Source organism: Leptosomus discolor, chromosome 1, assembly GCF_034619465.1.
Source record: "Leptosomus discolor isolate bLepDis1 chromosome 1, bLepDis1.hap2, whole genome shotgun sequence".
NCBI classification, from domain to species: Eukaryota; Metazoa; Chordata; class Aves; order Leptosomiformes; family Leptosomidae; genus Leptosomus; species Leptosomus discolor.
The window spans coordinates 74,613,573-74,638,804 of NC_141391.1; the positions used below are offsets into that span (position 1 = coordinate 74,613,573).

Genomic DNA, 25,232 nt, shown 5'->3' on the forward strand with positions numbered 1-25,232 from the left:
GAACTTAAAGGTTGAAAAAATGGGTCTTTTATTTATTTAATTTCATTATTCATTTAATTTATTTTTTTTTTTTCTTCGTGAAAATTTCCAGTATACAACCCATGTAAGCCAATAATTCTGGAAAAAAAATCAATACAAAGAAATTAGATCTTTGAACGAATTCATTGGTTTTCCAGATTCAGTGCTAAATTCCAAAATCAGAGGATGAAATAACTTTTTGTGCTAGAAACATAGTCATTAACTTTTAAAAGCAGGTGACAGTTCATTTAACAAAACTGTCATTTTACAAAAATCTTTTGAAAATGCTGCTTGCATCAAAGAAAGTAGAAGTTCACTATCCAAGGAAAAACAAAAACAAGAAATGCAAATTTTTTATGGTGATGAAAAAAATTGATAGCTTCAAATAAAAATATGTTCTTCAATTTACATTATTCTTGTTATTACACAAGAAAAAACCCTACAGCTTAATGTCTTTTGGTTCTGATGAGTTAGAACAAAGTCTTGGTCTTATTTGACTTTAAAAAATCTGTTGCCTTCAGATAGCCTGGGACCTGCTCGTTACTTTTCACACTCTAATCTGTCAATATTTGATTTTTATTATACATGCTTATGAATATGTATACACTCATAATTGAACATGATTTCTACAAGCACAAACAATATGTTGGCCTTGAGTTTCATTTTTTCACTGTATTCTGGTATAGTAATTTGTCTATGATAATGAGAAACTTAAGCAATGATTTGGCACTCATGGTGTGCAGGCATTTCTGGAAAATTTGCTTTTGGAGTGTAAGTGCTGAAATCTGAGCTACACTGTACTTGTATACACACGCGCACACACACACACAGAGACACATCTTGATAATGCCAAACGCAATTATGAATTCAAAACCAGAAATCTTTGGGATGCAGAAAGCTTTTTTGTTCTCTGTTTGTTCAATATCTATTACACAAGAACCTTGCATATGACCAGTCATCTCATAACTACTATGGCAATACATACGAAAATGACACTTCCGAAGACCTGTATGTATTAATTGTGTAGTTAAACATGCATCTTATGCAGAACTTATGTATGTAATGAGTGCCTGCTACCACTCCAAGAACACTCAATTTATCTGGGATGTGGTGCAAACAAGTTTCTCTGCTGTACACATGCTCCCACCCAAGCACAGTATCTTGGTTACCTAGGTATCATCATGAAGATAGTTAAATGCCGGAGCAGCATAGAGGAATCTAAGACAAGCTCTTAAGTGACAACATGACCTCAATCATTTTGTTCTTCTTTTTGTCTTGGAAATATTTGTTCTAGAGTACTATGGAGCAAAGATTGTTCCTGGAAATGAAAACCGTTGATGCATGCTGCTTGACACATTTTTGGAGGAATCAGAATAAGCCTGCAATAAGTCCTCAGAATTTCTTCATTGCTTATAAAGATGCTGAAGAAGATAAAGGCATTTTTAATGATACTTTCATGATTCTCATTCCTTCTACATTTCTATTTGAGAGAACTGCAAAATCCTATTCTCACCCTTGTCTTTTCTGTTTTAATAACAGCTCCTTTTTTTAAGTTGAAACCACCTGTGAGAGCATTCAGCTATTTCTTCTACCATTTTGCTTAGATTTTGGATCTTCCAATGTTCAAACCTCCTCCATACCTGAACTGACTGGAGACCAAGTATCTGGGAAAGTCATGTTAGGATGGGATACCAGCTCTGTAGACAGATCAGCTGCTGAAGTACTAGTACTAGGCAGTGTACTTTAAGAAATCCTGTTCTGTCTGTTTTCATTTTAGTAATGCTTCCACTGGGCATGTCTCTGAGGGGTTGAGATGTTGGGCCGGGTTGTGAAAAAGCCAAGTTCACATGACTCTTCTGTCTGATTTTGAAGAAAATTTCTACTCTGAATTAGGCAGGATTGGGTTTTGTATCACAGTCTCTGTTTCTGCCTGATTCTGGGCTGAGATATTTTCTCCAGATAGAACAAAGTCTGGAACCTGAGACCATCTCTTGAGCCTGAAACTTGCATGTCCCCAGTTAACACCATCACTGCCGTGATAGCGTGCGCCACTTCCAAAACACCTCTTTGGTGAACATTTTGCAAAAACTTCTGTATATACTGTCTTTGATGAACATTTGATTTTGAATGGTTTTATTTGTCAGCTATCTGATCAATGTATTCAACGACAGGAGCAGCCTCCTGCTTTAGCTAATTGTTTTCAAATAGTACAGTTCTACCCTGATATCAGAGGAAAGAATTGTAAATGAAGGCATTTATGATGCAAGGATGCCACCCTGGATGACTGATAGGCAGTGGCCAAACCAGTAGAAAATTTTCAGCTTACTAAGAAAACAGAGAAACCTAATTCAGGAAAGAAAAAAATGGAGCTTTTGGAAGCAAAGATCAGAAAACCTGTTGGGGGAAAATAAGAGTGAACAGCAGAATTGAATAGGGTTTTCTCTTGGCTTTGCAAAAAAAAAAAAAAAAAAAAAGCAACACTGGACATTAGAAACTTCATTTGCTCACTATTAAGTAAACTTGATTTGTTAAGATAATAAGGAAGATGCCTCAGTGTACTCTCTGTGGTCTTGCTATCAACAAACAAATATTCAGGACACACTCTGTGAGTCCTCATTCTAATGACTAGGACTTTCTTCTGTAATCAAACTCTCCTAACAACATGAACAAACTCTGCTACTCCTCATTATTCTGCAGTTCTAGTTCTAGTGATGGACAATTATTGTGTAACCTTCACTCACATGCTGAAATTGCTCTGTGTATGCATTGTATTTTCATATTGCAGTCTGTAAAGTCATTCTTTGTTTAACTTTTTTTTTTTAAGATAATTGGGATTGTAGTACTTGTTAAGCTCAGAGTATAATGGGAGGATAAATGAACTTGTGTGATTAGATAGTAGAGTATGGTTTCAGTAAATAAATTACTTACAGTATATCAATTTAAATATTTAAAAGATTTTCTTACAATAAAATAACCAATTGCATTCTACTCAAACATTTCACCTTTAAAGGAGATGTTCTTGGGGCAATGTAGGCAAAATTCTGGCAATTCAGTCAACCATATCCTTAGTCTTCAAAGGACAAAGGAAACAGGCTACAATTTAGCATTGTTCATTAAAATCCATTTAAAAATCATTATTGTTCTAAATAGTGTCCTACTTTCAAATTAGAAACTTAAGGTAATATAAGTCCTATGGGTCACAGACAGCAGTCGTCTTGGTTTCATGGGAAGCATTGCTACACTATTCCTATTACTCCAGATTTGCTGCCTTGAGGTGCATCTTTTGCTCTCATTATAGAAAACTGGTTGGGCAGTATTTTGCCTGAAGGTAATTTTCATTATTTCAGTGAACTGATAGTCTGATGGTTCAGTTAAAAGTTAGTTTGCCTTCCTGGAAAATTATTTAAGCTATTAAAAAGTAGAATTCCTCTCTGGGTTTCAAAGTGAAGTTTTTTGGTATTAGCTATTCCAGTGTTCCCTAGCTGGGCAATCACTGTATGATTACTTTTAAACTAAGTACACTGATTTAATGATATGAAGTTTGGAAGGAGTTTTTTCCCATCTTGCCTGCACTGCAGGACTTTGTCACACAATCAGCCCCAGCTCCTCTCCTAGCAGCGGCAGTGATGGTAGGTGGAGCTCTGAAGGCTGGCGAAGGAGCAAGGAGGCACTGTCCAGAGTTCTTGAAAGCTTTTACTCTCCTTTGGGTTGCTCATGCCCACAGGACATACAGAATGAACTGTAGGTCAGGTCTTTTAGAAGAGAGGAGAGTTTCTTTGTACAAATTATTTTGTGTGTATAGAGAAAATCATAAATATGTGTAGCATGGCTACTTTGCTTTAAGCTGCAGAGAAATGCTTTTAGATACACAGAGAATAATTATTTCTGGAAGGAGTGATGATGATGATGATGATGATGATGATGATGATGATGATGATGATGATGATGATGATAATAATAATAATAATGCAGTTTGGAGCAGTGCAACGAGGAAAATAGCCATAGCACATACATCCTGGCTCTTCTGTATGCAAAGAGACAATTCAGGAATCTCAACAGAAATTGACTTGGCTGAGGACAGAAGAGCTGAAGTGGTAATTTAGTTGAAAATTGTAATTTACTGTAGCTATTAGAAAAATGCATTCAGTACATGTTGTACAGAAACATGCCTGCCTCTAACAGCAGTCACAACATCGGTGCTTCCAGTTGGGGCTCTGCATTTCAGCAGTGGTAATTTCCTCCTCCCACTAAGCATTGTCATCAGCAGTCATTATCTCTGAGCTGCATCCTTTCTAAGCGTTGTTAGAATACTGCAGGAGAGCCAGCAAATTCTCCTCTTACTTCCACTTTGCATCAGTAATTCCACTGAACTAAATCATTCTCCCAATCTCTTGGTATATTATCTGTCGGTGTGTTCCCATAAGTTAGAGTACAACACAGAGGGTACAGTATATAAGTCTGTGTGCACAACTGCTGCTTGTATGACTGGGTCTGCCGCCTTCATTGTGAGAATTTTGCATGGCTCTCAGACAAGAAAATAGGTTAATGGCTAAATGAATGCAGCTACTCACTATTCTAGGATTTAATCTCTATTGGGTTCTTGTTAGACATCTATGGTTCTTTGTTGGATACTTTGGAATTTGCAGCTCCTTGTAAAATTTGACCAAGTCACAGTTCCTTTATTTGACTTGGTGGAAGGGTGCTCTGCAGACAAGATGAAAAATTCTGTTATAATAAACAGGAGGAAAGGAAAGGAAAGGAAGGGAAGGAAGGAAGGAAGGGAAGGAAGGAAGGAAGGGAAGGAAGGAAGGAAGGGAGGGAGGGAGGGAGGGAGGGAGGGAGGGAGGGAGGGAGGGAGGGAGGGAGGGAGGGAGGGAGGGAGGAAGGAAGGAAGGAAGGAAGGAAGGAAGGAAGGAAGGAAGGAAGGAAGGAAGGAAGGAAGGAAGGAAGGAAGGAAGGAAGGAAGGAAGGAAGGAAGGAAGGAAGGAAGGAAGGAAGGAAGGAAGGAAGGAAGGAAGGAAGGAAGGAAGGAAGGAAGGAAGGAAGGAAGGAAGGAAGGAAGGAAGGAAGGAAGGAAGGAAGGAAGGAAGGAAGGAAGGAAGGAAGGAAGGAAGGAAGGAAGGAAGGAAGGAAGGAAGGAAGGAAGGAAGGAAGGAAGGAAGGAAGGAAGGAAGGAAGGAAGGAAGGAAGGAAGGAAGGAAGGAAGGAAGGAAGGAAGGAGGGAAGGAGGGAAGGAGGGAAGGAGGGAAGGAGGGAAGGAGGGAAGGAGGGAAGGAGGGAAGGAGGGAAGGAGGGAAGGAGGGAAGGAGGGAAGGAGGGAAGGAGGGAAGGAGGGAAGGAGGGAAGGAGGGAAGGAGGGAAGGAGGGAAGGAGAACAGAGGAGCAAGAAGCGAAGCAGTTGTGCATGTCCTCAGGGCTGAAGGCATCAAGTTTAACCATGAAACAAAGGAGGAAAATAACTAAAATACTCTTTAAAAGGTTAAGAAAGTTATTATACTTAGGTAAAATAACCTTAGCACCCTCACAGATGTAGCCCAATTTAGCTTTCACCATGGAATCAAAGGGTGTGATTGACAACTTGGATCATCTGCAAGTGTCTACAATATCTTTGTCCACATCTGAGCCAATCACTCCTTTTTTAATCACAGGAGGGAAATGTAAATGTTTTGGGCACATTCACCTCCTCCTAAGTGTAGCTCTAAAACAAATTAGACAAACTATATACTAAAAGTACCAATTTCTTTTCATTAAGTATAGAAAGGAGTCCACAGTGTGCAGGTCATCTGTAGAATTTACCTTCTAGATGTCTAAAGTCAGGGAAATGAATCCTGAAAAGATACTGAATCAGTTCATGACCAAATGTGATGGTGTACTCTCTATGTCATTTAATCTATGCCTCAGTTCCTGACTGCAAACCAGTTGAAACATGCCATAATTTTCTCCCACTCTCAGTTTATCAGGTTTATTTCAGTTAAAGACCTTGGAGGCGGGGAATCTGCCTTATTTTCCCATTATCTTACTGCCTAGATTCTAGCCCCACTCTCATTTGTTGTGCTCAGTATCATGATCTTACTATTCAGAGGAGCAACGACCTGTATATGTACTTGAATTGTGTGTATCGTATATCACTGTACAAAATGAGAAATCTGCAGATTGCTTTGCTGTGTACCATTCTCAAGCAGCTTATCCATAGTTCTAGATACAATAACTGAGTAAGCAAAATGTAAAGTCTCGGCACATTTCCTATAGAGTCTTTGATTTCCTTTTTTTGTTCATCTTTCTGCCTTGACAGACAATGTTTGAAACATTATCACAACTTTTTTTTTTCCATGGTTGTTGGGTTGGTTTCTGTCAGTAGAAGCACTGGTTTACATAGCTTCTGACTCCTTACACTTATTTCTACGAAATTATCTCAGTTGTTTTGGTGCAAATCTTTCTTTGGTGAGGCACACCGGATTAGGGATCTGATGTAGTCTAACAATAAGCTAGCAGAACCAACAGTTACTAACCCACATCAGTTCCCTGATGACATTCCCTGCACAGAGGAAAGTGCTGGGGATTAGTGGAACGAAAATAACCCTTAGCCTATGAACAACCCACAAGGCTCACTATGTCATGATGTACTGCAATACCTCCTACTTGTAACAGCAGTGAGCTCTTTCATTAAAGCTCTATCCCATAATGCCAAATACACAAGGCTTCTGAAATAACTGTCCAGCTTCTTGGGGTCACACACATTTTTGCTAGCACAGTACTTGTGAGAATGTGTGCATTCGTCTAACAGAGGCATGATGGAAGCACCCACGGGCTTATCAACCTCTTTCAAATATATCTATCTCAAACCAATGTACTTAACACATAGAAACTTTTCCTTTTGACTCATTGTTATAAGTTTCTCTCCCCAAATTCCACCCTCAGATTTTTATTTACCTTTGACTTTGTGGCTTCTGGTAGTTTGTTCATTTTACAGCGGCCTTCAGAGATTCTTTGGGTAGAAGTTATTCTTACTGAATTAATTTATTTTCTTTGTAATATTTAGCTATAGTCAAAATATCCACTGTATTAAATGCGTTGGTTCATATGCTCTCTGTTACTAGAAGATTAAGGTTTAATTTGTCTCAACTAATGAACCTATTATGCCTCTGGTGAGTTGTATGTACATTCCTTGGGGGACTAGTCTCTCTGTGCTAACAATTTCTTCAGTCTTCTGATGGTTTGCTGTAACAGAACAGACTTACCTACCTATTGCAAATTATGTCTTCTGCAAATATCTTTTTCTAGGAAGTCAAGACTTGTAACAAGAAACAATATAATTTACTAGGTCAAGTCTGACTTAGTCAGACAAAACCTCAGTTCTCAGGCATATAAACTCTTCTTCACATCTGAAACGGAAACAACATACTTCAAGCGAAGTATAGAAATTGGTCTCAGTTCAGTTTCATTACTGTTAATTGCTGCGACTGTCTGAGAGAAAAAGATAGTTAACATCTGTGAAGCTGAGGGAGCTGTTAGCAAGGGGAGAGATGATAAGGTCAGTAGCCTCTACTGAGTAGAAAGGGACAGATTATTATTCCCTGTAGAGTCACAAGGGTTAGCAGAAGAGATACTGTGAAGAAAATCATATAATGTGAAATCAACTAGCCTTCTTACTGAGCTCTTGGTTTTATGATTTTTACTATCCAGCAGAACAATAAACTTTATATCCAGACTCACCTTCTGAAGGTTTACACATACCACACATGACCACAAGTGCTTTGAAATGGAGGAACGGTGACAAAAAGAGACTCTTGATTTTTAACGATGAATCATTTTAAAGCCTGCAGTCTGACCTCTCTTGCCAGCATTGAGGCTCTACTGTCTGTAAATGATTTCTTATGTAAAGGCATACCCATGTGCATGCTACATTTGCCATAAAGACCCCTACCGTCAGATTCCTATCTCCAAAGAAGATAACAGAAGTCACTCAAACATCAAATTAGGGCAGGAAAGGAGGGATTTTGTGTGGCTTGGTTACAGAATCTGGTGAATGATAGTAGCATCATGTTTGTGGCCACGGATCCATCCAGAAATATCAAGTCTGGAAATTCAAGATGCCTTTCAAAAATGTACTCATCCAGTACACTGAGAAATATTTCACATGCAGTGTTTTTATGAAGCTTAAAAAATTAGCAGCTCAGTGAACAATGGTCTGTTTCTCACCACAATGTCAATTTATTTTCTGTGTTATTATTGCAGGTGATTATGTAGTTATGACTATATACTTCGACTTAAGTAGAAGAATGGGATACTTTACTATTCAAACATACATTCCCTGTATATTAACAGTTGTTCTTTCCTGGGTATCCTTTTGGATTAAAAAAGATGCCACACCAGCAAGAACAGCATTAGGTAAGTTTTTCATAATTCCGTTTTCTGCTTGCTTTGTGTAGTTCCTATACTATCATTTGAAAATGTCAGCTTCCCTTCAAGGATACCACTAGCTATATGCTTTGGATTATTGCTACCACATCTTGCAGACCTAGATCCACTTATCACTGGAAGTGTATGGTTTTCTGCCTTTAACAGGGTAATTAAAACTACCCTGGCCCATTGGAATGACAATGCCACCTTTTTCGCATAATATTCTAGAATTAATGTCTGTCTCCTTGTTCTCACTATGATATTTTAGTGATATTTTTGAAGAATGAATTAATTGCTCTGCTGGCTTCCTTCCCTTCTGAACTCTTCCCCCACAGGGCATTATGTCTTATATATACAGAAAACTGTGTGATATAATAATATTAACTCCTGTAAAGTGTTTTAGCTTGCGTACTTGAAGCTAAGCTCCACACTGGTATTTTTCATAGATTGTGGAGATTTATGCTAGTATAGGTTTTCCAGCGGCTCATTTATGTCAGGACAAGTGTGTGCATTTTGGGACTGTGCTTTAGGATACACCTCGAAAAGCTGACCATTTATTCCTATGTCTATGGTAAAACTTGCAGGTATTGCCAGCATCGAGGGTATATATATATATATATATATAAAAGTCAATTGTAAGTGTACATCAGAACTGAAGGAAAAACAGCATTTTAGTCCAGATTGTGGTTGCCAGGGCTGCTGATACTAACCAATTCAGCAATCTACCAGCCTAGGAAAAAGGGGAGGCTACATCAATGTTTACATGTCTGTTTTCAAGTATAGAGGTTACCATTCCCAGCTATTCATTGCTTCCTCTTGCTGGAGTTTGTTACCATCTCCAGTTAACCAGCTGGACTCTCTAAATCATTCAGTTTGAAAGGACAAATTGCTAAAAACTAAACTGCCTGACTTTCGGGCTGAAATCAGATGGGATGCATTCGTAAGAGCAACTGAGTCCCCAGATTTGAGAGGGTGTTACTGCTGCAATGAAAGACTGGAAGACAAGGGCTGTGAACATGCTGCACCTCTTTAGAGGACACGTAAAGGCAGCCTGCAGCAAGCACCGTGTTCTTGAGTGCTGCTGCGTGCTGACAAGCTTTCATTCAATCACAGTGTAGGAGAGGCCATTTGTACAAACCACCTCTGTTTCCCACTCCCTGAAACAGCTGATCAAGAGTCATTAGTACTCCTCATCCTTTTTCATTCAAGTAACTAAGCATTTATCAGAAATAGTGGTTACTTAATGTGAACCCATTTCTGTTAGCTCTCTTTCAAACACCATGTAGAGGTGCTCTGCTTGATCTCAGGAGGAAGATACCTTGTTTGACAATGCAGCCTTTATACAGTTGTTCAAAATGACTTGTCCTGAATCAGTCTGTCTCTCTCTTGCACTAATAAGTCTGAGCAATCACGAATTTTAAGGGTGCTGTGGTTTCTGGCATAAACCCTCTGAAAGCCCTGACGGGGAAAAGAAAAAATGAAGTGCTAAAGGGACTTTGAAGTCCAGTCACTCTCAATGAGATTTCAGTTGCAAAGTCTCTTGAACTTGTCCAGATGTCTGACCCCAGTTTCTAAGTCCTCCACTCATGCAAAAAACATGCAGTCATCTATTTAGGATGCACTAAGGCCTGGGTTACAAACATTCTTCCTTCCAAAGCTTCTAATGCTTCAATAGCTGAGTAACTTTTAGCTGAATGATAGAAAAAATACGTTACCAAAAATATCCTCTAAGTGTAACTCTCTTACTAGCCACAGCTTTATTTAAGCAATGAAGCTATATGCCAGCCATTCCTGCTATCAATCCTTAGACATCTTCCTAGGGGGAGGTTGTACTAGCTTTAAATCTTAGTGAGTGACAAGGGGCGTCCTTCCAAACCAGCTCAGTGACATGGAGCTATGGAACAGGACCAGCAGAAAGAAAAGTCTAAGAGAACCAGTAATAAGACAACTACAAGCAGCCAACACCGATTCACACTTTACAGACAATTCTGTATTAAATCCCATTTTGCATGAGGTCAACACAAGACTATAACCTGCTGGATTTGCTCCAGGAGTCTGTAAAATTAACAAGCGTACACTTCTAACCATTATAAGTCATATAGAATCATGAGGGTCCGGTTTTCTGAGGTTATTTTCCAAGAAAGGACTATTCAGTCTTCGCTCCCTTCATGTGCTGAAGTGCCTTTACAGTGTGGCTCCAGCAACACGACGGACCCTAAGACTTACAATTATTTTGTGACCCCCTCCACCTCCAGGACAGAATGAAGATGACACGAGGGTGAGGACAGAGCAGCTGTACAACTACCTGTTCCTGGCTGTGTAGACTGGCATGTGATGGCCAGAAAATTGAGCAATAGGCCTTTAGCATCCTTGTCTGCTGAACTCCTTTCTTCTTAAATTGGGTGACTCAGTGGAGATAAGGAAAGATTGACTGTGCTCCATCCAGTTACGTAGGAGGCTAAAGCCCCGTGTGTGTGCAGAGAGTCACACAGCACCCATTTGGGTTATCCTTCTGAATGTATAGCAGAAAAGGAAGAAAAGGCATCAAACAGTTTGCTTTACTGGTTTTCCATAAGCAGTGTTCATACCCTGTCCCTGAGGGTGGTTCCACATGCCACACAGCTCCATTTTCCAATTAATTAGACATGGAAGTAGGTTAGATCACTAGTCACAACAGTGTGACTCTCTCTGCCTCACCCCCTAGCTATCAGGAACTTCAGACACAAAATGTATTCAAATACTGAGGTCATGAATTTGAAGAACATGAAAATGAGATGTTCCAAGGCTATATTCAATGGCTATCATGACTAACTCCTAAAACTCTGATGAAGAATTAAATTACTGGGCTAAAATATAACTTTTTTATAAATAAAGTCAAACGACAAGAAAATAATATATACGTGGTCACCTCTTTTAGTGCACAGAGTCCTGTTGCTCCCAAATCAGCGATGGCCTGTTGACTCTTGGGATGCAGTGAACAGATGTTCCCAGTTTACTGGGAGTTTATAAGTTGTATAACGCAACTTATAAATCTGAGCAACAGCACACATCCACATTTGGATAGTGGCACACGGTGAAATTGTGAGTAATACAGCCAAAGGCAAACCACTGAAATTTTCCTGCTTAATTAGTTGAAATGAGTTGCAGACTCAGTGCACCAAACCTGCTCCGAGTATAGATGCATTAATGTAACGGGCTAGCATCGGGGAAATATTTCACTCTCTGAAATTAATGAGTAATTTCCTAAGCTATTGGCAACTACTCCCAGTTACATGAAGGACAGGTTTTACCCCTTTATGAACAACGCTAAGTAATACGCTATTTCTGTGCTGGAAAAAATAAATGTAATTGAGATATTTGGCTCTGAGGGAAAAAATGGGGCCATAAGTATCTTTCAGCAGCACTGTCCAGAGGCATCAAAGTGCTCTTTAAAAACTTGGCATCATAGTCCCTTTTTCACATGCATTTTGAGGGACTGCGGTCCAGAGTGGCAATGTGACTCACTCCAGGCTACCTGAAGAGCCAGTGGGAAATCAGAAATAGAATTTGAGTGTTGGGTGAGAACTGTGTTTTGAGATCCCAGGTTATTCTGCCCTCTATACAAAGACAAAAAAAAAAAAAAAAAAAAAAAAAAAAAAAAAGGCTCTCTGCTGTTTCTGCTTGTCTCTAGTAATCAAAATGGTATTCTCCCAACCTTCATAGTCAAGAGCAGCCAGCAAGGGTCTGAAGAAAAGTTATGATCTGGAAAGAATAGATAGTTCTCCTTGAAGATGAAGGGAATTAAGTTAAACTGAAGCTTTCATCCCAGTTTCCCCCTACTTTTTCAAAATGGATGTAATATGTAACAGGCAGTTACTACAGAACAACTTCAAACTGCAGTTTAAAAAAATACTGTGGGTATCAAGGCCAGCAATGTGTTGATGTAAAAGAAGATACAGATAGTGTTTAACAAAAAATGAACATTACTTTCCTTGTGATTCCATCTTAAGCTCATTCACTAGAAAACCAATCAAGTGCTCTAAACAGGTGCCGGACCAGAAAGGTGGAGAAATTGTTTATAAACAAATGATATAATGGGTAAAAGCAATACACCTTTCCTCTGGTGTCCCATCAACATGCTCTTAGGAAAATAAGAAAAAATGAGCCTTGCTGACCAAAGAGTTTCTAGCACTGAACCTCCTGCTACCTCACTTTGAGTATGGTTGTCCTGTAAGCAGCTTTCAAACAGTAATAAGTTTAAATAACTGTTTAGGCCAATCATCTAAAGGTTAAAGTGTTCTCATGCATTATGCATCCCTGCATCAATTGATCTCCCAGACAGGCCTTTTTGATTTATCAAATAGCATCTTCGGTAAGGAATTTACGCAGAGAATATAAATGTCAACAAACCGTATTTATACACAAACTTGTAAGCTCCCACTTACACTTTTCTACCTGAAAATTTTGAATCCAGGTTACTTCAAAGCTTTAATATCAGCTTGGCTGATATTAAAGTTCTGTTGAAATAGGCAGTTCATGAGTGCTGTGAATTTCAATAACGGATGCAAAGCTCACTTTGCCATATGGGTCTTCCCAAAGTGAGAGACTTAACCATTTCGTCTGGCAAGGTTTCGTGCATTTGAAACCACTCAACAAACTGCATTTTCTTAGCATGAGAGATAAAATGAACTAAGGGTATAGAATCTAGATATTCTCTTTGAAAATAATGGGTGCTGTGTTTTATTCATATATGTATATCTATATTCTGACTTGTAAATCTATAGCAGCACAAAACTGTATCATCTAATGCACTTTCTTTCTCTTTTCTCTCTGTATGTATCCCCATAAGACTTATTTTAATATTTTAAAATGTCTTGATGTGTTAGATGTAAAATTTATACACTAGATAGAATTTTTATTATTTCAAAAACTCATTGCTTGTTTATGGTGTGAGCAGGAATCCAAGTCCAAGCCTCAGCTTAAATTAAGAATGATGCTCTTATATTGGATCTTACGTCATTAAAATATTTTGTATAAATAATAGAAGTAAAAATATTTTTGTTTTCCCTTTGGATGTTTCTGTCTATGTACTCAGCAATCTTGTCTCACACCTTCACCATAATTTGAAATGTGACGTATAATCCAGAAACTATGAGGGCTTGTGATAATGTTAAACTTTCCTTTCCACAAGGTTTTATATTCTGGTAGTAAAATGAGATTTGCTGTCAAAGAGACTGAGGATGGACACTATTAATATCCTAAAACCAAAATAAATCTTACACCATTGCTGTCCCTATAAATTAAGTAGAACCTACTTTGTATCACTCAGTTAAAATTAGTTCAGCACCACACAAAACTCCCACATTCTATATCAGTGAGACATACGCAACAGGATTTACTGGGCTGGATTTGCTTAGTTCTCACCTAGAGCTTTTAGGTTTTCACAGTTCAAGCATGATTCAGGAAGGCATTTCACATTCAGGCTTAAGACACAGATAAAGGACTCAGGCTGACTTGAGGTCTTCTACACTTAAGCAGAGAGGTAGTGGTAATTTTTCTTTCACTTCTCAGCCTTCCTGTCCATAGTCACTTTGGAAGCTGGTCATCATTACAGTTACCTGCATAATAACTCTTGTTACAAATAAAACAAAGTTATACCTACCTATGGGTAAAAATAGAGGAAAAATACTACATTGTCAATACAACACTTGACACTGTCCCACATGACACCCTTGTCTCTAAACTGGAGAGACATGGATTTAATGGATGGACTACTCAGTGAATAAGGAATTGGCTGGATGGTCGCACCCAAAGAGTCACAGTCAATGGCTCGATGTCCAAGTGGAGATCAGTAACGAGTGGTGTTCCTCAGAGACTGGTATTGGGATCGGTGCTGTTTAACATCTTTGTTGGTGACATGGAGAGTGGGATCGAGTGCACCCTCAGCAAGTTTGCCAATGACACCAAGCTGTGTGGTGAGGTCAACACGCTGGAGGGAAGAGATGCCATCCAGAGGGAGCTTGACAGGCTGGAGAGCTGGACCTATGCAAATCTTATGAAGTTCAACAAGGCCAAGTGCAAGGTCCTGCACCTGTGTCGGGGCATTCAAAGCACAAAGACAGACTAGGGGATGAAGGCACTGAGAGCAGCCCTGCGGAGAAGGATTTGAGGGTGCTGGTAGGTGAAAAACTGAATATGAGCCAGCAGTGTGCTCTTACAGCCCAGAAAGCAGCATGGCCAGCAGGTCGAGGGAGGTGATTCTTCCCCTCTACTTCACTCTCATGAGAACCCACCTGGAGTTCTGTGTCCAGCTCTAGGGCCCTCAGTGTAAGATGCGGACCTGCATGAGAGTGCCCAGAGGAGGGCCACAAAGATGATCAGGGGTCTGGAGCACCTCCCCTATGAGGACAGGATGAGAGAGTTGGGATTGTTCAGCCGGAGAAGGCTCCAGGGAGACCTTCTAGCCACCTTCCAGTGCTTAAAGGGGGCCTACAGGAAAGATGGGAAGGGACTCTTTAGCAGAGAATGTAGTGATAGGATGAGGGGTAATAGAAAGAGGGTGGATTTAGATTAGATATAAAGAAGAAGTTCATTCCTGTGAGGATGGCTGGATGGTGAGACACTGGCACAGGTTGCCCAGAGAAACTGTGGCTGCCTCCCCCTGGCAGTGTTCAAGGCCAGGTTGGATGGGGCTTTGAGCAACCTGGTCTAGTGGAAGGTGTCCCTGCCCCTGGCAGGGGGTTTGGAACTAGACGATCTTTAAGGTCACTTTCAACCCAAACCATTCTGTGATTCTATAAACATTTAGTAGAAAAATTTCAAACATTTGCAAAAAAAAAAGCTTTTTTCCCCCCTTTTTTTTCTTTTTACCCTTTTAATAAAAAAGTTTCCTAAGTGATGAGATCCTATCATAGGATGAGCAGGACTCAAAAACTTTTCCTTAAATCCAGATAAAAAGGACACTGTATATTGTACTGGCAGAACACTATAGGTTTTGAGGAATTTTTTTAAGGCAGTAAGATACCTGAGAGCAGGTGTATGTATGCGTGTCTCTGAAAAGGGCAGATTTGTTTTAGAAACCTGAATGTGGGTGTGGTGGGTTGACCGTGGCCGCCCTACTCCGACGTGGGGGCCCTCCATGGGGTGTAGGCAGTCATCTGCTCCACCGCCCATGGGCTGCAGGGGGACAGCCTGCCTCACCGTGGTCTTCACCACAGGCCGCAGGGGAATCGCTGATCCTGTGCCTGGAGCACCGCCTCCCCCTCCTTCTTCACTGACCTTGGTGTCTGCAGGATGTTTCTCTCACATATTCTCACTCCTCTCACTCACTGCAATTACTGCTGCGCAACAACTTTTTCACTCTCTTAAATACATTATCACAGAGGTGAAAAATGCTCTTGCTGATTGGCTCGACCTCGGCCAGCAGCGGGTCCGTCTTAAAGCCGGCTGGTGTTGGCTATATCTGACATAGGGGAAACCTCTAGCAGCTTCGTACAGAAGCCACCCCTGTAACCCCCCCCCCCCGCTACCAAAACCTTACCACGCAGACCCGTTACAGTGGGTTAGAAAGTGTTAAAGAACTTCATTTCATACTGTAGAGTATGTCATAGTCTGGATGCTGTTCTTCTGAAGTTAGTGACTCCCAAGGCCTGAGTCAGGGTCATACAGAAAAACTAACTAACCTACAGTTAGCAAGGGCCGAATCAAGGCTAGTGAGGCAACACCTTTTGCAGCTGGACATCTTTGCAGTTGACTACTGTGATGAATGGCTAAGCATGGGCTTTGTCTTTGGATCTTTTTCAAAGCATCAGTTAGCTACAGAATGGATGTTGAGGGATGGGGATGTTGAGGGGTGCGGAGAAGTTTCTGGATCACGGCAGCCACAGGTGCTTGTATTAGGAAGTGTCACAGGTGACAGGAAACAAATATTTTCCCAATAGGTTTTAGATGTCCAAGGTACACACAAAGTCCACATTTCCTGCTTCCTATCAGCATTGCTTTTATCTTGATTATTGAGTTGTGGGGTTTTTAGCAACTTTTTTTTTTTCTCCTTTTTTTTTGTTGTTGTTGTTGTTTCTGGGTAGTGGATATTTAAGGAATACAATTTGTTTTTACTCACTGTAGAAGAAGGTGGAGGCCCAGGCAATAATCTGCCTTCTGGCTCTTTCAGGGACTTTCTGATGATTTGAATGGGGAGGGTTATTCTTGTGAATCACTGTAGTTTCTATCAAACTACAAATCAGAGATGGGCATTCCTTCAGAAACAGAAAGCAGTCAAAAGTATTCCACAGATATTTCTTTCTCTCCAGAGTGCTGTTTGTGGGAAGTAATTTTACTATAAGGCATAATTTCAGTCATCCCCTGCCATTTCAAACACTATGTACCATTGCAAAATATCGCTTTAACTATAAAAAGAACGATTACCTCATGGTTATGTTGTTTTTAGAGCAGGTTCTCTCTTGAGACTTATTTGAGGGAGAGCTTTATTTTTTTTCCCAAGCCATGGAGGAGTTTTATTTTTTCTGTCAGAAGGCTTGCAGCTCATAACAAATGATTAAAAGCATCAGTCCAAAGTGGGAATGAAAACACTTCTTTCCTCAGGAATGAAGAGAAATTATATGAATTACCAGCAGCCAAATAACTGACACCCCATAGATTTAATTCTAGGACTGGTTTTATTGTTTCAGGATATTTCACATGAAGTAATTATATTTATTATTACTAAACCAAAGTAAGATGTGATTCTTTGTACGAATTAAAAGGCTATGTATTTTCAAAATTCATGGTCAGAACTTTGCAGCAAAATTTCTTTTCTTTTCTCCCCCCACCCCTTGTTTCTTTTTTTGAGTGCAAGATTTTTCATGAGAGCAGTACTGCTGTGAAAAAAACATGTTTCCTCCATTGTTTTCTAGGTTTCTTATTTTTATTTTTCTGGGTTTAGTATCTTTTCTGATTTATCCTGTTCTTCAAAAATATCTTCATTCTCTCCTCCTCCCTCACCCCCACCTCCAACCTTACTGGGACCAGAAAAAGGAAGAGATGAGGAAAAGCATAGACAGGCATGGGAATGTGACTTTTGCAAAGATGAATATAAACAGCTGAGGAAATCTTTGTTTACAAAGTATCAGTGGCTCTACTAATGCTATATTTCATTATTTTTTATACTACCAACTGAAATTAATAAATTATTATAAAGTGCACTTTGGATTTCTGTTTTGAATGTTTGTTTCCAAAGATTCTTCTGTTACATGGAAAAATTATGTTGCACACAATTAAATCAAGTTTCTCTCTGCAGGCATCACCACAGTATTGACCATGACAACTTTGAGTACCATTGCAAGAAAGTCATTACCCCGTGTTTCCTATGTCACAGCTATGGATTTGTTTGTGACTGTATGCTTTCTATTTGTCTTTGCTGCTCTGATGGAGTATGCAACCCTCAACTACTACTCAAGTTGCAGGAAACCAAACTGTACTAAGAAGAAAAAGTCGGTAAGATGGAAGCATTTAAATTTCTTTTGTAGCATGTACATGACTTAGAGAGCAGAGTCATTCAATCACAGCTTGTAATCCCATGAAACTCCACTCCTCTGAGTTCTTCCTGGTTTGTGGTGTGATCTGCCCTGAAAGCTGATGGAAAATAGTTACCCGCAGTAACAGGAGAAGCAGTTACATGCCTGTTGAGTGAGGTCTGTTCTTAACAGAAGCAACCTGCTGACCATGAGGCAGGAACCCTGCTTACATGTCTTTTGTCCTCCAATTACTGTGCTGCTAGTCATAAAGGGCTCCCACTGAAACAGATTGCATAGCTTGTTATACAAATATATGTACATCAATGTATATTCAAATGCATCTGCTATTTCATGGCTTAATGGGTCTAGAAATATTTATGAACTTCACAAATGGGATTCCTATGTCTTCACTGGGAAACAGTACTTGTTTTCAGCCCTGTGCACAAAGGGCTTGTTTCCAAGTACAAAAACAGAGGAGGTCACTTACAAAGGTTTTATACACGGCTGCATTTTCGGTCAAAAAGACACTTCCAAGAGTAACACCCAGACACACACAAAAACTGTTTATTTATAATCAATTAAAACAATCATGCAAGAAGAATTGCCTGGTGTACTTCATAATTGACTAGAAGAATGAGAGGGGGCAGTATAATGGAGAAAAAAATATTCAAAAAATAATCTGTAGGGAAAGGGAAGTGGGATGTCAGCTCAAGATTAGTGGAAAATCTTAGGTGTTTGAGATGGGTAATTAGAGATGTTGGATACCATTTTGCGTAATGAAGGAAATAAGGACATTTGAAATCAGAAATACAAAGCCAAATAGGAAAAATGTGAAGGAGGAAATTGAAGAGAGAGAAGGCTACATTCAGGGAATAATAGGTCACGAGGTAAAAAGGGATTGAATGAAGAGCTATGGAAAATGATTGAATGAAAAACTAATGAAGGAAAAGCTGAAATGAATATGGAATTAGAGAAAGCCTAGAAAGCCATAGACTTAGTCAATGAAAACTCCATTAAACCTCTAATAGCTTCTTGTAAAAATGCATTACACACAGAAGGAAAAGAGTGTTACTGAAAGGAAAATATGAGACAATCAAAATGAACTTGCTAATGATCAGTTTAAAATTGCCATCCTATAGAAAGATTGAATGAAAAAGTCACGAGTATCTTTGTGAGTAGGATGTATTCCCAGACATGAGAATGAAGGTGAGGGAAAGCATGTAACATTGATGAGATTTAAATTAACACAAGAACAAATACTCACTTAGCTTGTTTGTTAAATAAATAAATGTAATGGGTTGAATAAAGATTTAAAGTAGATGGAAACTAGGTGTACATTCTGCTGAGGTTTCATGCAGTTTTAAAGTGTGCAGAATATTATGCTGTATACATAGAATACACAGCATGAAGTGTTTTATGGGCAAATGCATTTAAAGGCTGTTTTAAGGAATGCTATTTAACATTAGCTGCATATGAAGCAATAAGTATGTTTTCTTCTGAATAATTCTTTTGTTATCTTTATTTAAGCTACCTGATGTCAGTTTTGGTCATGTGATGGTAAGTAAATTATTTTATTCAGTGAGAGCAATGAAGGCATGAATGGATGGTTGACATTTACTTGCAATAATTCCCAAGAAAGCTATAACACTATGTTATACTTTACCTTGACTTCACTATAAATATTGTTTTGGTTTTTTTGTTAATAGGTTGGTTTGGTTTTGGCTGTGGCAGAGGAACGTAGCTGCCTCTTTCCATAATGACTTGTCAAATGATTTGGGAGGGAGAAGGGTCAAGTGTAGAATATCGTGTGTTATTTTTACCTCAGAAATTTTGTGTCTGCTTTATATAATACTGCAGTTTCTCATTACATTTTATAAAAAAGAAATATTAAAAATGCTTATATGGAGTTTTAACTGAGTTTCACAGAAAATAATTAATTTATGCATATCTGCAAAATCTTTAGCAAGCTTTCAGGTGGATTTTCAAATAATTTAAGGTACAAGTTTAACACAGTTAGTTGTACTATATCTACAGATGGAATAAATTCTATTCCCCAAAGCTCTAGATAACTATTTATATACATACAGCAGTAATGAAGTTCAAACTGAGCATAAAATTGCGTCTCTAAGTTGTATGAAATCTGAAAACAGAATACATACTCTAATATATATAAAGCATACAGAGAACCAGTTAATCAGCTGGGTGGCCTGCTTCCAGCTATCAGATCCAAATAAGAACAGGCACAGAACTAAAACATTGTGTTTGCATTTTTTGGTTTGGGTATGCTGAAGTTTATAATTTACAGCTGCTAGCTCCATGTTACTAGCTTACCTTTTACAAATAATGTTATATAATTTTTTACTTTCTTTTTTACATTAATTAATCTGTTGGTCGATATGCTTGGAAAGTATCTGCAGCCTTTTCAAGTTTTTTAATCACTCTTTTCTTTTCAATTTTCACCGTAAGACAGATATCGAGCAGGTCCTTGTTCTATACCTAAACAACTTGCATATTCAAATTGCAGCATAAACAGCATAAAATAAGCAGTGCCTCTGACTCTCAAGATATCATCTTGTCTTTTCCAGCCTTGTACTGATGCCACCTAAAAGGTGAAATTTATTATTAGTAAATCCATATTCAGGTAATCCCACCTGTTGGTTTTGGTCATAAAGAACACGCTTATACCTTGTCTGAAATAATTTTATTAGCATGTTGAACACTGCATCTGAACTGCCTTGTCCAAGGCACCTAAGAAGTGCCTTGCCTTGCCAGACCTTTCAGGTGGTACTAGGCTAGTGCCCACTCTGCATGCACCCCTCTCCTCCCAACCCCAGCTCAGCAAGACACACTGGACACAGTGGGTACCATCCACCTTCATGTGGTATCTAGTCACTTCAGGACCCCTTCTAGATGACAGAGATTAAAGCAACCAGATTAATCTCTCTGTGCTATCCGGGAATTATTATTGGGGCATTTATTTTATCTTCTGTCCTAAGCAGATAGTCGGTATAACAAAGCAACAACAAAAAACCCCAGGCTATTGATAGATGAGAAAGTTTCCTTTGCAGAACCAGGGCAATTATTTATCTTTTCTTACCAAAATTGTCTGGAGACATCTAACTTAGCCTTTCTTCTTTTTAACATAAATATCGTAGCCAGGCATAGAAAATTTCAGTCTCTGAGTAGGAAATTTTTATAAAGGCTAGCAATAAATTAACAATATGTGACACAGTGTCATAGCAGAATTCTTTAGTCATAGTTTTTTTTTCTCTCCAAAGTGCTCCAGTCAAAACATGATTGCTTGTACAATAATATTAGACCTTTTCCATGTGGAAGCACATTGTAAAGCTCTGAAATCAGCCACCTGAAACTTTACAAATGAGAGAGAGGACCACGAGGGCATAATTTCTGTCATCTAATCTCAGAGATAAAGTCATTCACAACAAATAGATTTACAATAAACTGCTTCTAAACTGCAATCTGTTTACAGTCCACAGCACAATGCACCTGAGAGATTTTAGCCATTTACTTGTGATGAGATGAATTGTGTCCTAGAAGTAATTGGCTGGATACTATAGGACAGTTGTTCAGATGTACTTATCTGTGTTGGAGATGCCAACATCTAAGCAGAGGGATGCCACATCAAGTTCTTAGCTCAGGGACCAGCATTTTTAATGAGATGGGTAACATTATCATGTGCCAAGCTAAAGAATTTGTGGAAAGAAAATTAAGTCAATAGAAAAAGGAAAATTTCCACTGAGGCACGTCAGTCATATCACTGGTCTGTTTCACATCCAGAGTGCAAGTTTTCAGATACACCCCAACACCTTCGACAGGAAATGTTGAGTACTTTGTAGAGTAAGTGTGGAAGCAGGGGCCCAGAGCACCCTCCAGAATGCAAGCAGGCATGGTGCAGAGGGATGAGTAGCTTGTCAGTGCGTACTCAGCATGTTCTTACAGGCAAAGGCAATGCTCAGTGCAATCACAGGGAGAGGAAGGGCCCCCGAGGTGAAGAAAACTGCGCTGACAGGGATAGAGTCTGCTTTGTCAGGGTGGTGCAGACAGGCAGTGAAGCTGATGGGACCTTTCCTAGTGATGCCAGAGGAGAAGGCGTCATTTGTGAGGATGGAATGGGTGGCTTGATAAGAGAAGAGACTATTGTGAGAAAGTGCCTTTCATGAAAAGGAAATGGTGTGACAGAAAAGCTGACAAAGTGTAAATAGGGAGTATATTGAAGAAGGACATGTCTGTAGGTGCGAGTGGTACTGTGAGCATGCGTGATATCAAAGTGCCCTATTTCTGAGCATGGTTAGTGCAATAAGCACTAAGGAGACGTGCCTAGGGATAGCATTTTGAAAATCTGTACTGAAATCATCACTATCTGTTGCTGATCATATCTGTTTTCATAAATCACAGTAAAGTTAAGAGGCACTGAATGCAGCAATATTAAGTGGAGATAATTCTGTAATTAAATGGGAAGGGGGGACATCTTCCTTATTTCTCAGAATTCATTCTTAAATGTAGTAGCTGTAAGTGTTTAAAGCAATTTGCAAATAATATTCTGACAGGCAAGTGAACTCCTAAATGTGCAAAAAATGATTACTAGGAAATATATGCTTGAGTTACCCAAGTAGAAAATACACCTAGAATTGTTTAACTTGCCACTCCACAATGTCTCTATGGAGATTAATCTTAAAAGGTACCTTTTGAGGGAGAGAAAGATTCTCCCTAAATCTAGAATTTCTATAGTATCAACTTATTCTCAGCTCCTGTGATTTTTTCCCATGATTATTAATTGTGATCTGCTTAATCCAGCGAAGTTTATCAAACTGTTCGTTTCTTTTTCTCTCCTCAGAACTATTCTGTACTTGATATGAGACCACCAACAACAGTCATCACACTGAACAATGCCATGTATTGGCAAGAATTTGAAGATGCGTGTGTCTATGAATGTCTGGATGGGAAAGACTGCCAGAGTTTTTTCTGCTGTTACGAAGAATGTAAATCAGGCTCATGGAGAAGAGGACGGATTCACATAGACATCTTAGAGCTGGACTCTTACTCTAGGGTCTTTTTTCCTACATCCTTCCTGCTGTTTAACCTGGTCTACTGGGTTGGATACCTCTATCTTTAAATGTTGCCTGTAGTGGTGAAGACTGCTGTGTTTTCACACTATGGAGGGATGGTGAAAGTGCAGAAAAAGTGAAGGACACGGTCAGTTTCATCTCAAATTATAAAGGCCACATTAACCTTCACCATCACAGAGCCTGATGAAGAATTTCAATATGTAATTGCCTGAAAAAGAAAAACATGGAAGAATTGTCTCCTTACTGCTACTCATTTTAAGGAAAAGATTCTTATAAAATTCAGCTGAATTTGTAGTGTAAGAGATGTTTATGAATAATTATTGTATATTAGAATCTCTACTATTCTCCCTTGGCATAGAAGCTATACAGAATTCAGGCAAAGGTTAAATATGTCATTTTTTTTTTCATTCCCATACTTTCTTCAAAATGCTGCCATATCCCTGAGGCTCAGAGCAACATACACTGGCACTGGCAAATAAGCCAAACCCAGCAAACCCACTCATTTGTATTTAAATTTGCTTGAGCTATGTCCCATAGGTTTTGGGAAATATTTCATAGGTGATCTCCTTGCTATAGAGAAACCACCAAAAGACAGTAAGAAATGTCTCTGGTAGGACCAAAACATGGACATTACTTTCTGCAAAGGTCTGGGATTCATGGAATTAGTCACTTACCTACACATATTGGTTTTAACTTAAGGTGAAAAGGCAGAGTTATAAGAAAGCTATTATTTTGATATAAATAAAAGACTTGCCTATCTCTGAGGCAGCTGTAGGCATAACTTCTACAGTTTTTCAAGCTTTTAACTGTCTTTTTTAATGACTGGTTAAACACAGGATGGTTATTGATTTCTAAAGTATTCTACTTGAAGCAGGACAAGATTCCTGCTTGTTTGTGTCATTGTAGCAGATTATAGTTGATAGACATGAGTAAAAATCACTATACAATAGCACTAGGAATATGTGACTTTCCTCACATTGCAATTTACTAAAAAGTGCTCTCATGCGTTCTTATTTTTTCTCTCAAAGTTGTTTTACAAAATTGAAAAACATGTATGCCAAAGGACTTTTTTTAATCCTTCCATGAAGTTAGATATTGCAGTCCTTACTCACAGCAGTTGTTCCCTTGGTCTGAGCTGAAGACTGACCACTTTTGAGTTGAATAATGCATTACGGGAACTCAATTGTCACACTTCAATTAAACATGGAATAGTTATCACATGTAAAAAAAGTTTATTTTCATCTTTTTCCTAAACTACCAACTATATTTTACCCTGAAAAGCTGTTTTATGTTTTTCAAGCTTTTGACCATTAAATTCCTAAACTACCCATTTTTTTTCCAAAACTAGTTTTACAGTGTTAAACTAGGTTACATTTTTTACAGTCTGTCTCAATAATTGTTACTAAGCAAACAAAACAGATTCAAAACTAAATAGCAGTGGCTTTTCACTACCCTTTGGATGACAAATGGTTACAAATTATTAAAGTTAAAGCATACCTAAAAGCAAAAATTATTTGTTTTTTTTTCACTTCTGGAGAATCTGATAATTTTTTTATCATCTCAAAAAATGTGTGTCTCTTCCACACAGTATTTGGTAAAACATTAGTAGGAGATCTGAAGAGCAGTTCTTTTTCTCCTCAGAACGAAAATCCTGCAAACAAGCCAAAACTAGTGCAATGGTAATTCTAAAGGAACAGAAATGCTATCATGTTCTTTGAAACATCATTGTCTGTCATTGCTGTTGCTCTGTTCTTCCAGCAAGGTTTTAATTGTAAAAAATTACTAACACAAAAGTTAACTGTAGTTACTAAAAATAATTTCTTCCTTTTTTCCCTTGTCTAAAATACCAGAGACAGAGCTGGATTTAGGTGGGGGAGGGGAATCACTTCTCTAAGGACTGACAAAATTCAAATTAGAACAGAGAGGAAATAGTTTGGGGCAGGATCAAAACTTTACTTTTAGCAAAATACGCCCAATCTGATATCTTCTAAACCAATGATAATCTTCTGATTTCAAAATTACAAGTTGAATTTTTTGCTAACTCTCAATTTGGGAGCAAATTACTCTGTAAAATCTATTACTCTGTAAACCTCTATGTCCTGCACTTGGAAGTATGGATTTTATTTAAGGATGAGTGTTATATTGTCAGCAGTGCAAGGCAGTGATTGAATTGAAGTTGAAAATCCTGGTCTCTAATTATGAATTGGTCTACTCTAACAGCCACCTTCAGCCATAT

At 38.7% G+C, this 25,232-nt stretch overlaps 1 protein-coding gene across 1 annotated transcript in view; it reads left to right on the forward strand.

Annotated features, from left to right (window-relative positions):
* Window positions 1-23,043, forward strand: part of GABRG3 (gamma-aminobutyric acid type A receptor subunit gamma3) — a 332,651-nt gene extending 309,608 nt beyond the window's left edge. The window contains exons 7-10 of the mRNA XM_086482208.1: window positions 8,254-8,406; window positions 17,693-17,889; window positions 19,437-19,466; window positions 22,765-23,043. Of these exons, the coding sequence (XP_086338334.1) occupies window positions 8,254-8,406; window positions 17,693-17,889; window positions 19,437-19,466; window positions 22,765-23,043 (659 nt within the window). The remainder of the gene's footprint in view (window positions 1-8,253; window positions 8,407-17,692; window positions 17,890-19,436; window positions 19,467-22,764) is intronic.
* The last annotated feature ends 2,189 nt before the right edge of the window (window positions 23,044-25,232 follow it).